Below are 13,870 nucleotides of genomic sequence, written 5' to 3'. Positions count from 1 at the left end.
CGTACCTGTCTGGTTGTGTTGCCGGTTCGCGTGGTGACGGACTTCCGTTGTGGCGGTCGCTGGCTTATCAGGACACGCCCCCACCCCCTCGTGGTGACCAGGGCATGGGAGTCAGGTATGTCCAGGCCATGTGTAGTGTGTCACTCATGTGGTTGTTTTGTGGCCTGCCCTGGTCGTGCCACCCCCACCCCACCCCACTTTCCCCCCTCCCTTAGTTATTCTGACCTTCTGCGGCGTCTGCGTCGTAACCTGTAGAGGAGGTGGACTGCTATGAGGGCAGGGATGACTCGTAGGTTCGGGTCCATGTCTGTCCGTCACGTACTGGTCCTCCTTGTTCGCGGCGGCGTCTGTCCGTCGCGTACTGGTGGTCCTTGTTCGCGTCGTCCTGATTTCCCGGCAGTTTTTGGCTGCCGCAAAATATTCACCGTGCGGGGTGACGTCGGTGCGAATCGTGATTCCTGGGTCGTGAATGGCTGGCTGCGTGCGTCCCGACGTCAGGTCGGCGCTTTCCCGGATCGCATTGGTAGGTGTTTTTTGTTCGGTCGGGCTTTTTTACGAATCGTACGGTAATGGTGTACCCGTGCGAATCGTAATTCCTTGTTTGTAAAAATTGACGACCGGGTACGCGTCGGGCGGAGATTATGCTCCGTCCGACGGTTCGTACCGGGTTTTTGCCGGATCGTGATCGGCACCTAGGTGTCACTCTGCCATGGGTCATGATATAGTATAGCTACAGTCAGGTCCACGCTGCAGATGTACACAGCGGTGAAATGTCTTACAGCTGACTGCTGATTTGCATACTGCAGCTCTACTTGGGAAAGCTGAGGTGTCACTCTGCCATGAGTCACGATACAGTATAGCTGCAATCAGGTCCACGCTGCATATGTACACTGCAAGGAATGGTCTTGCAGCTGAGTGCTGATTCGCACACTGCAGCTCTCCTTGGGGCAGATGAGGTATCACTCTGCCATGGGTCACGATATATATTTTGCTGCAGTCAGGTCCACACTGCAGATGTACACTGCAATGAATGGTCTTAGAGCTGAATGCTGATTCACACACTGTAGCTCTCCTTGGGACAGATGAGGTGTCACTCTGCCATAGGTCACAATATAGTATAGCTTCAGTCAGGACCATGCTGCACACGGACAATGTGGGGGTGATCTTGCACCTCAACGCTTGTCCACACACTGCATCTCTCAGCTCTCCTTGGTACAGATGAGGTGTCACTCTGCCATGGGTCACGATGTAGTATAGCTGCAGTCAGGTCAACACTGCAGATGTACACCGCGGTGAAACGTCTAGCATGAGTGCTGATTCGCACACTGCAGCTCTCTTTTGGAAAGCTGAGGTGTCACTCTGCCATGGGTCACAATATAGTATAGCTGCAAACAGCTCCACTCTGCAAATGCACACTACAAGGAATGGTCTTGCAGCTGAGTGCTGATTCAAACACTGCATCTCTAATTGGGACAGATGAGGGTCACTCTGCCATGGGTCACAATATAGTATAGCTGCAATAAGCTCCACTCTGCAAATGCACACTACAAGGAAGGGTCTTGCAGCTGAGTGCTGATTCAAACACTGCTGCTCTCCTTGGGACAGATGAGGTGTCACTCTGCCATGGGTCATGATATAGTATAGCTGCAGTCAGGACCATGCTGCACATAGACACTCTGGGGATGGACTTACACCTCAACGCTTGTCCACACATTGCAGCTCTCCGCTCTCCTTGGGACAGATGAGGTGTCACTCTACCATGAGTCACGATATAGTATTGCTGCAATCAGGCCCACGCTGCAGATGTACATTGCAAGGAAATGTCTTACAGCTGAGTGCTGATTCGCACACTGCAGCTCTCCTTGGGACAGATGAGGTGTCACTCTGCCATGGGTCACAATATAGTATAGCTGAAATCAGGACCATGCTGCACACGGACACTGTGGGGATGAACTTGCACATTAATGCTTGTCCACACACTGCAGCTCTCAGCTCGTTTGGCTCCTGCTCTGAATTGTAAAATCTTGCAGAGCTGCTTGGTGCTGCTGGCATTGTCGGACTACATGCATCTTCTCTGCTATTGTGTCTCTTTGTGCAGGCATGTTAGGGCTGCAATCACTCATCTGTGCTTCTGCTCTAAGTGGGGCAGTCATTGAGTAGAGTACAGTGGCAGCTGACTCAAACCAGAGAAGCTGACGAGTGCTTTAAATGTGTGCGCTTGGTTGCTACTGTTGGACTAGACAGTGATCTCCTCCCCATCCCCAGAAATACATGACCAAGGGCTGCAGGTGAGGAGCTAAGTCGTTGGCTTCCAGTCAACAACAATAAATCCAGTCAGGCAGCAAACATTATGTTCGGAGGGACAGGGGACCAGTTTGGAAAGAGGGGAAAGGATCCAACGTACAGCTCCCACTTCCAGCCAGCATGACCTCAACACCACAGAGCACTTTGAGGGTCGCACACAGCAATATGAAAAAACTAAGACCAGCGGGACAAAAACTGTCTACGTTGTGTGGTTACTGGTGCTGGAAAACAACAGTTGCTGGATCCATTTGAGGCTGAGTCCGGTTGGATCCCACTGTTGTTTATGTTTTTTTTTACTAACCGATTCATCGCTGCATGACCACGGGGCCCTGAGATCACGGAATTGTAATTAACAAATTGTAACACTTGTAGTGAGCAGCAGGTCTGTAATCCAGTGACAGTGGAGCCAGAGTAAGGAACACTGACTGATTTTTGTTCCAGAGCTCTTTGAGTGCCTCTCAATGGTCCCAGAGAAGCTATAATGTGTGACTAGTGGATTTTAGTGTGGTGATGCAGACACCAATACTAGAATGAATTTATCTAACCCTTGATGCATGGTACTTGGCAGGCCTTGGCAGTTAAATCTATATTGGCAGTCAGACAGCTAGACCGGTAATGCTGGAGAATGTATAGCGCCACCAAGATGGCGACTATAAAAACAAGTATTTGCAATGCAATAGTTCTTGCATTAGTGTAATTTTGAGCTATTGGCATTGCAAATGATATGTTTGTTAGATTTATTTGTAAAAAAATATCCCATCAGTACCTAATAAAATAAAATCCATAAAGCATGGAAAGGGTGCAGTACCACATGCTGTTACTAGGCGTCCCTGTTGAGTTGTAAAGCGACCTGTATTAGCAACCTGTGGTATTGCACCATTCCCTTGCCTTGTGGATTTCTTTTATCACTTATGTTACTTCTGGGCTATTTGTTGACAAAATACATTCTAACAAGCATTATTATTTGCAACTGGTTTGCAAATTGCAATATATCTGTGCAACAAGAAAACTAGGAAGATAAAAAACAGAAAACGAAAGTTGTTCCTATTAAATACTTTTAACATATTATCCAAACTACCATTTATACTGTAAAGGCTGGCGCATTATTTTACAAAACTCCAGCAGCCAAATGGATCTAGATGGCTGCCAAATATCTGCAAGTCGCTAGGCAGATAAAAAATGCCAATTGTTGTCAGTAAATACAACAACTTTAAAACGTATTAGTTGGACCCAATATTTGGAGGGAAGGTTTTCTTTAGCAGCTGGCATTATATGTACTTGAGGTGTACAGCACAAAATAGAATCCTGACTTACGTCTTACGGAAATGCGCGCTGCATAATCCCATCCAGCAAATAGGTTTAGAGAAAGCCCTTCCCAGCACAGTTCATGCATCTCAATAAGTAGAAGAGATGCTGCAGCTTTCACATGGTTTCATACTAACATGGGCAGGAAAGGAAGCCGATGAGTCCAGCTGTGCCTAAGATACTGTTGGAGTCCAGAGGCAGCCTTCTGTGGCAGAGACCATGATACTTGTAGTCTATAGTGTCCTGCAGGACACATTCTAGTGTTCAGCAGGAAGCTGTACTTCCAGCCACTCCCTCGAGGGCTGGACACACTTGCACCCCCACACCCATCCATCACGGGTGTCATGAGTGACATGGCCCCACCAATAAAAGGGCCCGGGTGCACGTGCTCGTGGCCAGTTATTGTACTTCACTAACCTATGTCTGCGTCAGTTAAACTCATCATGGAGGCCCAACACCACACAGTCCATATGCTGCTTGCTGACCCCTGCCTGCCACAGCACCACGCCACCGTGTAACACCAGGTTACATCAATGCAAGATTTGCTGAGAGCTGCTCACTTAAAGACAAACAGACTGCTGCTTAAGGGTATGTGGCGCCACTCATAAAAATGTCTGTATATGTGCTCCCAACCGGCACTGGTTATTATCATTAATTAACTGTGCTATCAAACAACAGTGTCTGTAATTTCACGATCTATTTTGGATGTCTAAGTACGTCCACAAGAACTCTGTTTCCCCTTAAATACACTTTGTGGTATGTCAGGTAAGTGAATATCTTCTAGATGAAATTACTCTTGTGGAGCAAACACCATCTCAATGAGTTTACTCGCTGCAAGTGCCACTCAATAGAGAGGGAGCTGCACACTCTGCTGGCTCCAAACTGATGTTAATGGGTGGACAGTTCATTGATTTTTTGTCTGCATCTTTGCTGGTGAGAGGTGCAGGAGCCCAGGGAATTTGCAGACTTAATGCTGGCTTGCATTGTTACCTCATTAGTAGTCCAGGTAGGGAGTGTGCTATCTTCACTTTGCCAAAGTATTAGACAATGCAACTGCTAAAAAGTAAAAGTTTCTAGTATATTTATCCTTTGCTTGGAGAAAACCAGTGCATTTCATTTTCTTGCACATTGTACTCAGTACTGTCATGATCTGCCTGCCAAGTGCCTGCCCTCCTGTTTACCAGACCCATGCGTGTTGTAGGGTATCTTGGTCAGGTTTTTACTTTCCACTTTGGCCCTTGTCACACACAGAGCTGGATACTTGAGATCTGTTTGATTCTCAAGCACACTGTGTGAGCTTGTGGCAACAACTTCAACTCACGTGCCTCGTTTCAAAAGCTGCCTGAGTCGTGCTTATGTCCCTAAGAGTCGATATGCAGCAAATACAATGCTCAGCTCGCGGCACTATGCTCATTCCCTGCCTCAGCAGGGTGCACATGATTCTTAAGTAACCTCTACAGTTTGGTTTTTCTGCAAGGTTTTCTAGCAGCTGCTGCGTGTACATTAAGGTAATGTCACCTGTTCTAAAGCACAAACAAATCCTAGTATTGAGCCGCTGCTCTTGGGTGCCATTCCTTCCCCCTGCAGGAGCAGACACCGACACAGAGAACATATGGAAGCCGAGCTGCCATTTTGGGATGTCTGATTCTGACCCACCAGATTGGGGTCGACAGTTAAAACCAAATGCTCACCTTTGCTAAACATATGTACGCCTTATACATTTAAAACTTTTGAAATGTAACCATATTAAGAATTTTCTTAAATGTGTGAAACTGCTTAAGATAATACTTTCTTTTGCTTATTGAGTATCACACTATGTATAACATCATTCTTCATTCTAATTTACATTCAGTCTGCGCATAACGTCTATTATCTCAATTCCCACATCGTGCCACAACTATTTCATTTACCTATTGTTGCCACTTTTTATATGGATTTTGGAAAAATGCAACGCCTCGCACGCACGAACAGACAGAACCCGAGGCTCAGAGTCTTGAGGGTGTGTTTTGTTTACATCCTCCTTCATCGCTTGTTCAAGCTTCACTTTTTGTACGGCTACCCTAATGTAGTTTATCACATTTGCAGGTTGTTACTTTAATGAATGTGACTTTTTATGTTAATAAAATCACATAAACAATGGCAGAACGGAAACAGAATTACAAATGACGATCATCAGGAAGAAAAGCCTGTCAAACAACTAGCAGGAAAGAAAAGAAATAGTCCCCAAAGGAACACATACACACCTACAGGGTAAGAAAACTGTAGTGGGCCCGTTCTTCTGAACGAAAAACAGAAGTGATGTATCGGGAGCACCAAACAATAAGGATTCAGCAAAAACAACAAAGCAGGAGTGAACCAATGGTAAGCAGCAGGTGGGATTTCACTCTGTAGAGCGTTTACAGCAGGTCTTGCAGACTGCGCATGCGCACTGGCTAGGCTTAACCTAACAAAAACAGGGCTAAAAGGGCTTGGGAAATAAGACTCAACAGACCTTTTCACTCCAGTTCAATCATAAGCTGATGCAAAGCTAGCATTAAACTTCACATTACAGGGAGTTATCAACAACAAGATATGGACCATTCAAAGATTGAAAATGTAAACACACAAAAGCTAAGTCAGCTAAAACAAATACTGAAGGCTATGCCCACCTATGCCTGTTGGAGATGCACAAGCGTTTAAATCTATGGCCGTCAAACAATGAAGAATATGGTTGCGTCCCCAAGATGGTGACTGTAAAAGCAGAAAGAGGACTGAAATCTTATGAGATCGTGTCAAGGAATGCCCTGTAGAATGCCACCACACGTTGCATTGAGAGCATCATGCAAGATGTTTTGGCACAGGCAATTTTGGACTGTTGGTCAGGCTCCGTGATGAACCCTTATCCACCTCATATTCTAGCAAAGCAATGTAGAATCTAAACCCAGTTATTAACAATCTATGTAATCGATCATAGTAGTGGTTTTAAAGGCTTGGAAGCATGTGTGTGCAGGTGGTAACTTTATTAGATGAAACCCACTAATGATCATACGTTTTAGCAAGCTTTAGACCAATTTTACTGCTTCCGTATCTATCAGAAGTGCTAGATAAAAAAAGTTAATGGACAGATCAATCATTACTTTGAGGCCAACAACCTTGTACATGGCATGGCAGAGCATGAAGTTAAACCTGCTTTAAGTAACTACATTTATAAAGATGAGTTTAGACCATGGAACCGCAGTGGCAGTGGTATTTTTCAAAGTCTCTGCAGTTGTTTACACCGAGTCTCAATCATATTTTAAATGTCTCTGCAGTTGTTTATGCTGAGTCTCTATCATTCTTTTAGAATGACTGGCTTACAGTGGTACATGAGATTTTGCCTTGATCTGGTTCATGTCTTTTCTATCCGAATGCCACCAGACCGATTCATCTTCCAGCATTTACCTCTTCTCCAAGGTTTTTGAGACATGGTGTCCTCCAAGGCTTCACCTTAAATCCCCCCTGTGTTAATGTCTATATGGCTCCTGTGGCAAGTATCATTCAACCATTTAGTTTGAAGGAGGTGTTATATTCGGAGGGCACCCAGCTAATGTTGTCTTCCAAGAGGTCAATAGTGAGCCACAAAAAGTGTTTAAATCATGACAGTGGCCCAATTGCTTAAGAACAGCTGTTTAAAGCTTAATTCAGATAAAACTGAAATATTATTCTTCAATTGCTTGAAATCCATCTGTTCCACTGCTTGGTGGCCACTTGAATTATGGGAAGTTCTGACCTCTGAGGACGAGATGAGGATTCTTGGAATTAAATGTATATGTAAATGTAAATTGATACTTGTATAGCGCACTACTCACCCGCAAGGGTCTCAAGGCGCTTGTACGAATACCGCTGTGGAACCCATCCTGGCTTTCCCTGTGAGGCATCCACTCCTGGGCACCCCCAAGGTGGAGGCCAGGCATCCTTAGCGTTGTGGGGGCCGTTGTGGAGATTAAGCAAGCTATTGCCAAGAGTTGCAGAGTGGGACTCAGTGATTGGAATGGCACCGAGGCGAGAATTATCAGGTCCATGGAATTTTTTAGCCCAAGACCCGCCGAGGTGGGGAATTAAACCCTGGTCCCGGGCTAGATCTCTGCATCAGGGTCTGCCGCACTAATCATTGAGCCACACTTCTCCACATTAAATGCCAAAAATATTTCTTCTTTCTTTCCAGGTGAGGGCAGTCACAGGATCTTGTTTCACATAAAATAGTAAACATTAACATTAAAATATTACCAGAGTACACCAGAAAGATTATTATTCACGCTGTGATCATCTCCTGATTTGTCTATGCAAATATCCTATATCTTGATCTTCCTGAATACCTGCCCTGTTCATTTCAGGCTGTTCAGAGCATAGCTGCTATGTTGCATCCTAATCTTCCCAGACTGGAACCAATTTCCCCACATCTGGGGAACTCACATTGGCTTCTGGTGTACAAACATATTCTGTTCAAATGTTTACTGTTGAAATTCAGAGCATTCCACAAAGAAGGTCTGAAATATTTGAGGGAAAGATTTTCTCTAAGTTGTCCCCCCCACATCTCTGCCATCATTCTGTTATTTTCTGCTTCAAGTTCCCTGAGTGAGTCATGCCCATCTGGGTGGCACTTCTTTTTCCTTTCTGTCTCCCAAAATGTAAATCATTCTCCCATACTGTATCTGTGTTCCCCAAATGGCCAAGTCTACAAAACAACTGAAAGCCTGGCTGCTTGAGTCTACCTGGTAGCTTTCTGTTGACTTTTCACTTCTAAGCGACTTTTAGCACAGGGATATCTTTCTGGTAGCTGTGCGCTGTATAAATGGCGCAGTCATTCATTCATCCATTCTTTATTCATTCATTCATTCATCCATGCAATGAGGCAAGATGGAAAATATATTTGGAGTCAACAGGTTTGGATACAATTTTAAATTTACCTGCACAGTTTTCAAAAAATTTGAAAATTCCTTAAACTGTTGCCTCGTAGTATGAATTATTGCTGTAAGGGTTTTACTGATGAAATCCACCACTAAAATGGATTTTTGCTGAGTTTGTTACCCCCAAAGCCTAAACTTTCTCTTGGAATCTTAACTTTTCAACCTTCAAAAAAATATGCAAAGTATTATTAGAAAAACTTTGTAGTCCCCCAGTATCATTATATAGTCCTGTAGAAAAATTGCTGTCTTTGGTTAACACTCAGTAGAAGATGTAACTACAGGCTAATTAGAGCAGCATGCCAATGGTTCATATAAACTAACAACGCAATGTACCAACAGCATGCTTTTTCATGATCTTATCTCTACAGTCAGAATGATACAATTATCACTTTCTTGAACTTATTCTGAGCAGCAAGAAAAACATTTGAAGAAATGCCTGTAGCATGTGTGTGACTAAAGAGCAACAAATGGTGAAAACTAATTTAAAGAAATAATGAACATAAGGCCTAAACTAAGCTCTGTTAAAATGATAACCATTTAGTAAAATCAATACCATCGAAGTCATGAAAAATGCACTAGGGATCCAAATGTTATTGAAGTTAAAAATGTGCTATTAGTTACTGTCAGTAGCAAAAGTCTTCATTCCTCAAAGGATCAACAAAGTCCACTTTTAGGACTTCTTAAGGACCTATTAGGCACATGGTCCTAAACCAAAAGTGATAAATGATAATCCCAGCAGTTCAAGGCGAAAGGCCATGTATGACTGAGATGTAGAACTTTACACGCTGAATAGAATCCCTCTGAGAGCAGGGGAGACCATGAGGGAAAACCTCTGGCTGGGTTAAAGATGCTTATGAACCAGGTTTCTTTGATTGGTTCTCCTTTCAGAGGTTACCACAAGCTTGTGTCTTCTAAGAGGATATACCCACAGAGCTTTCCATGACTTCATTCTGTGGTTCTTTAATCTCACACTGGCCCACATTTCCTGAGGTGGCTTTTGTCAGATTGCTACAAGACAATTGTCCTAGTAGAGGTTACTGTGTTTTCTGAATTAATTTCTTCAGGTCCCCATAATGGAAGTCCACAGAAAAACAACAGTTTACACCAGTAATAACATGGAGACGCAGGGGAAAAAGATGATTAAGGCAGATTTGACAAGGTTTTTGAGAAGCTTTCTCAAGACTGGCTTGGAATCAGTCAGTCCATATTCTCACAATTGTACTAGAATCTGTACTATTAGTCCAGGAGTGTTCACAATTCTTCAAGGCAAGACAAGCTACATGGATTTTTGTTAGCATGGCTGCAAACTTCTTTGTCTAGGTTCCCTTACCCATCCTTATACTTCCAAACTCAAGAGGTGAGATCCACAGTATAAAGTGGTCTAAACAAAGTACCATATTATCCCTTTATATTTTTGTATGCTTTGTCTGAAACCTTCGAGGCACAGAGTTCAAAACAACTGTTCTGTTTTTGTCCTCCAGAAGATGAAGCATTCCCTCTCCCTTTTTCTCAAATGTTTATGTTTGAAAAGTGTATCAACATGTTCAGTATTGGTTTGTAAAGGGATCCTAGTATGTCATTGGTAAGTACTGTAGAACCAAGCCTTAATACCTAAATCCTATTATCAAAGCAGCAAATCAAGGTCAAAGTCAGTGAAACTTACCTCAATCAAAGGAGTTCTCACTGACTACCTTCTGCCAAATCTAATAGGGTGATGGCTTATCTTGCATGGGAAGATGTCAAGTCATGCGTATCAAGCCTAGCCTGTATTTCTCTTTATTGCATGTAGATGATGGTGTGTAAACAGAAGAGTCTCTGGGTATGCCCGGGTATCCAAAGATATTGAAATAGACACCTCACTCACTTGTGGCATGCTTCATAATTGGCGCCTATCCACACTCTGTTAGGGTGGTACCACCAAAGCGGACTCAACCAATGAGATGGGAGTTCTTAGATAAACTCTTACTGGATACGCAGGGATCCAGATGAAAATAGAAAATCTAAAAATACCTGTCATGTTAAAGTGAGTGAGGCTTCTATTTTAATATCTTTGGATACCAAGGCATACCCTGGAAGTACCATTCATTCTGGACCACATCTGTAAACTTCCCTTTTCTTTCTCCTATTTTGTTCAGTTGCTCTTGGGTGTAAACAGTGAATTTGGGAGAACACCGCTTGGCAGGTGTCTCTCGCTCTCCTGGTTGTGAGAATAACAGAAGGCTCCCTGTAAGGCTGAATCTGTATTTCCTTTTCTAAATCTCTATCAGCCTATATTTCTAATTAAGTATCTAATCACTTCTGGCTATATTAGAAATCAAAAACGAAATCTGTCCAATGATTTATCTGAATAAGATTTTAGGATCTCTCGAGCATCCCTGAGATGGCTCCTCTTGGGGCTCTGTTAACAGTCTCTTTCTTGGCAAAACGCAATATGAGCACTTGAATGGCCAGTGTCATCAGTGGTGGTACTGTTGGGCAACTAGGGTTACCATAGACACCAGATGGTCATGGTCATGCAGGTGGTGTGACCTCTCTGTTAAGTATATACTTTGCACAACATTGCTCCAAGTTCAAAATATATTTAATGTAGCCATAGAGAACTTCTCAAAAAACCAACAGCTTGAGTATAGTGGGTGTACAGGAAAAAATTGTAAAAGATTTAAAGTAAGCAAATCACACTGTCCTTCTGTGTATTTCTCTCCTGCCTAATGCATATTGATCTCTTCCCAAGACGTTTGCAGCTCGCACGTCATTGCCACTGAAGGGAAACATTGCAGCTTGAAGAAAAGTAATCATGGATCCAGATGCATGTAAAACAACACCCCATTCACTACTGGCCACTCATTGTGATGCTCATTATGTGGATTCTTGGATATATATATATATATATATATATATATGTTCTGAAAGAGAAGAACCCTCCATTTCTTATTATGATGTGATAGTTACCAACAGTAGTTAAAGAGCAGCAAGGATTACTTGTTGCAATGGAAAATTCACTGCTTTCAAAAGTGAATTCTCCATAGTCTTCTTCATTCACTGATTTGTTTTTTTTTACCTTGCCATCTGTTATATCAATATCATTTTACTTTCTAAATTGCATGATCTGCTGTTATTTGTAGATTCCCTGGACTGCATGAAGTGCCCAGATGACCACTGGTCGAACAGTGAAACAGACAAGTGCATACCAAAACAAACTGAATTTTTGTCCTATGAAGAACCTCTTGGATTCATCTTGGCTTTGATCTCTATCTTCCTCTTTTTCAACGCTGTTGGCATATTGTGCATTTTCATTAGGTTTCGACACACGCCGGTTGTGAAGGCTAGCAATTTGCAGATTAGCTATGTTCTGCTTTTTGCACTCATGCCGTGCTTCCTCTGTTCTTTGATTTTCATTGGCAGGCCCAACGTAATTACATGCATACTTCGTCAGGTGATTTTTGGTATGTCTTTCTCCCTTTGTGTTTCTTCAGTATTGGCAAAGACAGCGCTGGTAGTCATTGCCTTTAAAGCCACCAAGCCCAACAGCAATTTAAGGAAATGGGTTGGCTATAGGACATCCTACTCTATCGTTCTCTCTTGTACTTTTACCCTGTCTTCTATTGTAGCCATATGGCTAGGAATAAAAGCTCCATTCCCAGAACTGAACATGAGTGTCTCCAACTGGAAGATTGTAGCTCAATGCAATGAGGGATCCATTGTTATGTTCTACTGTATGTTGGCTTTCTTGGGACTCTTGGCATTTACAAGTTTTGGAATTGCATTTCTGGCTCGTAATTTGCCCGACACATTCAATGAAGCCAAGTTCATCACCTTCAGCATGCTGGTCTTCCTATGTGTCTGGTTCTCTTTCATCCCAGCCTATCTCAGCACAAAAGGAAAATATGTGGCTGCAGTTGAGATTTTTGCAATCCTGTCCTCTGCTGCTGGGCTTCTGTACTGTATCTTTGCTCCCAAGATTTTTGTCATATTCTTCAGACCAGATATGAACACTAAAGACAATGTAGTTTCTAAATCATCTTTAGCAAGTAAAAACAAATTGTAAATGGAATTGTTGACCTGATAGCATGATTATTAGCATGTGGTTCATGTTAAATTGTCTCAAGCTTGCCCTTAACCTTTTCAATTTGAGTATCATACAATTGTAGTAGCTTCCCTTCATTTCACCAGATTGAGTAGAATGTTCAAACATCAAAGTTTAATGTAGCAAACCACAACCTATTACCACATCATTTGATGTGAGCAGGAAGAGCACAAGACAGTCACACGCCACATTTCACTGATCATGGTCATGGACTACAAACACACCCGCCTTTCACTTTGCACACCTCATACATGTAGGCCCAGATTCACAAAGGTTTAGTGTTGGGCCAACGTTACTTTTATAATGCTAACCTGAGGCTAAACTTATTTGGCAATTAACAAATCAATGCTCATTTGTGTTGTATTTTGTAATTTGGTTTTTATGGAAAAATAACACAAAGCAGCGCAAAATGCTGCTTTGCATTATTTTGTGTTAAGGGGGCTTTACGTGGGTGGTATATGGGCGTTCCCATGCAACTACCCATGCTTTTTAACTTCTAACCCTATCTACTAACATTGGTAGATAGGGTTTAGCACTAAAAATTAACGCAGCTGGAAAGCAGGTGTTAGAAGGAGAATTTCCTTTCATTTCTCATTTCTTTTCCTTCTCTGCATGCTTGCTGCACTGTGCAGCACACATACAAAGAAGGAAAGGATTTCAAACTTGTCTAGCCATATTAGTTTGCAAGGGAAGTGAACCCATGTACAAAACCTATGGTAGACTCAGGCACACACTCTAGCACTATGGTGCTAAGGTGTGTGCCTGGCGCACAGCAGTTGAAATCTGCACCGGCACTAGGGAGCAGGGAGGAGAGAGCCAAATCTCTGGAAATATAGCTCTCTCCTGCCCTCTCTCCCTGCCTTGCAGCACAGCGCAGACTCATAGGGTGCTGCACTGTGTTGCGTGACACCTTTCAGAATCTGGGCTGAAGCATGACAAAGCAATTCCATTTTATGGTTCATCATACACTGTCAGTCCTGGGTTAAGCATGAATTTCTTCCAAAGAGAGATCAGTTTTCCTAAAATGACTTTCCGTATGATAATGTCAGCTTTGGTTTCCTGCAGGGATGAAGATCTTGGCACCAGAAATTAAAATCAGAAATTCTGAGTCTCAAATCAGAAGGTGGCATGCACATTTGCTTTCTTCCCTTTTCCTCTTTTCAGAGTTGTTCAGCAACTTACACATTTGTTTTTTAATTTTCCTGTAGGCATAATGGTGTTTCGAATTTTTTGCTGTAAAGTCAAGCATGAT

The 13,870-nt window shown here is 42.9% G+C and overlaps 1 protein-coding gene across 1 annotated transcript in view; it reads left to right on the top strand.

The window, feature by feature from the left end:
- The window catches only part of LOC146796859 (extracellular calcium-sensing receptor-like), a 125,186-nt gene extending 112,607 nt beyond the window's left edge, over positions 1-12,579 (top strand). Inside the window, exon 6 of the mRNA XM_085631395.1 lies at positions 11,657-12,579. Coding sequence (XP_085487521.1) covers positions 11,657-12,579 — 923 coding nt within the window. The remainder of the gene's footprint in view (positions 1-11,656) is intronic.
- The last annotated feature ends 1,291 nt before the right edge of the window (positions 12,580-13,870 follow it).

This window comes from Triturus cristatus, chromosome 10, assembly GCF_964204655.1.
Source record: "Triturus cristatus chromosome 10, aTriCri1.1, whole genome shotgun sequence".
In the NCBI taxonomy this organism is placed as follows: domain Eukaryota; kingdom Metazoa; phylum Chordata; class Amphibia; order Caudata; family Salamandridae; genus Triturus; species Triturus cristatus.
Note: the sequence above shows the minus strand (reverse complement) of the source record. Positions and strands in the feature narration are given on the sequence as shown.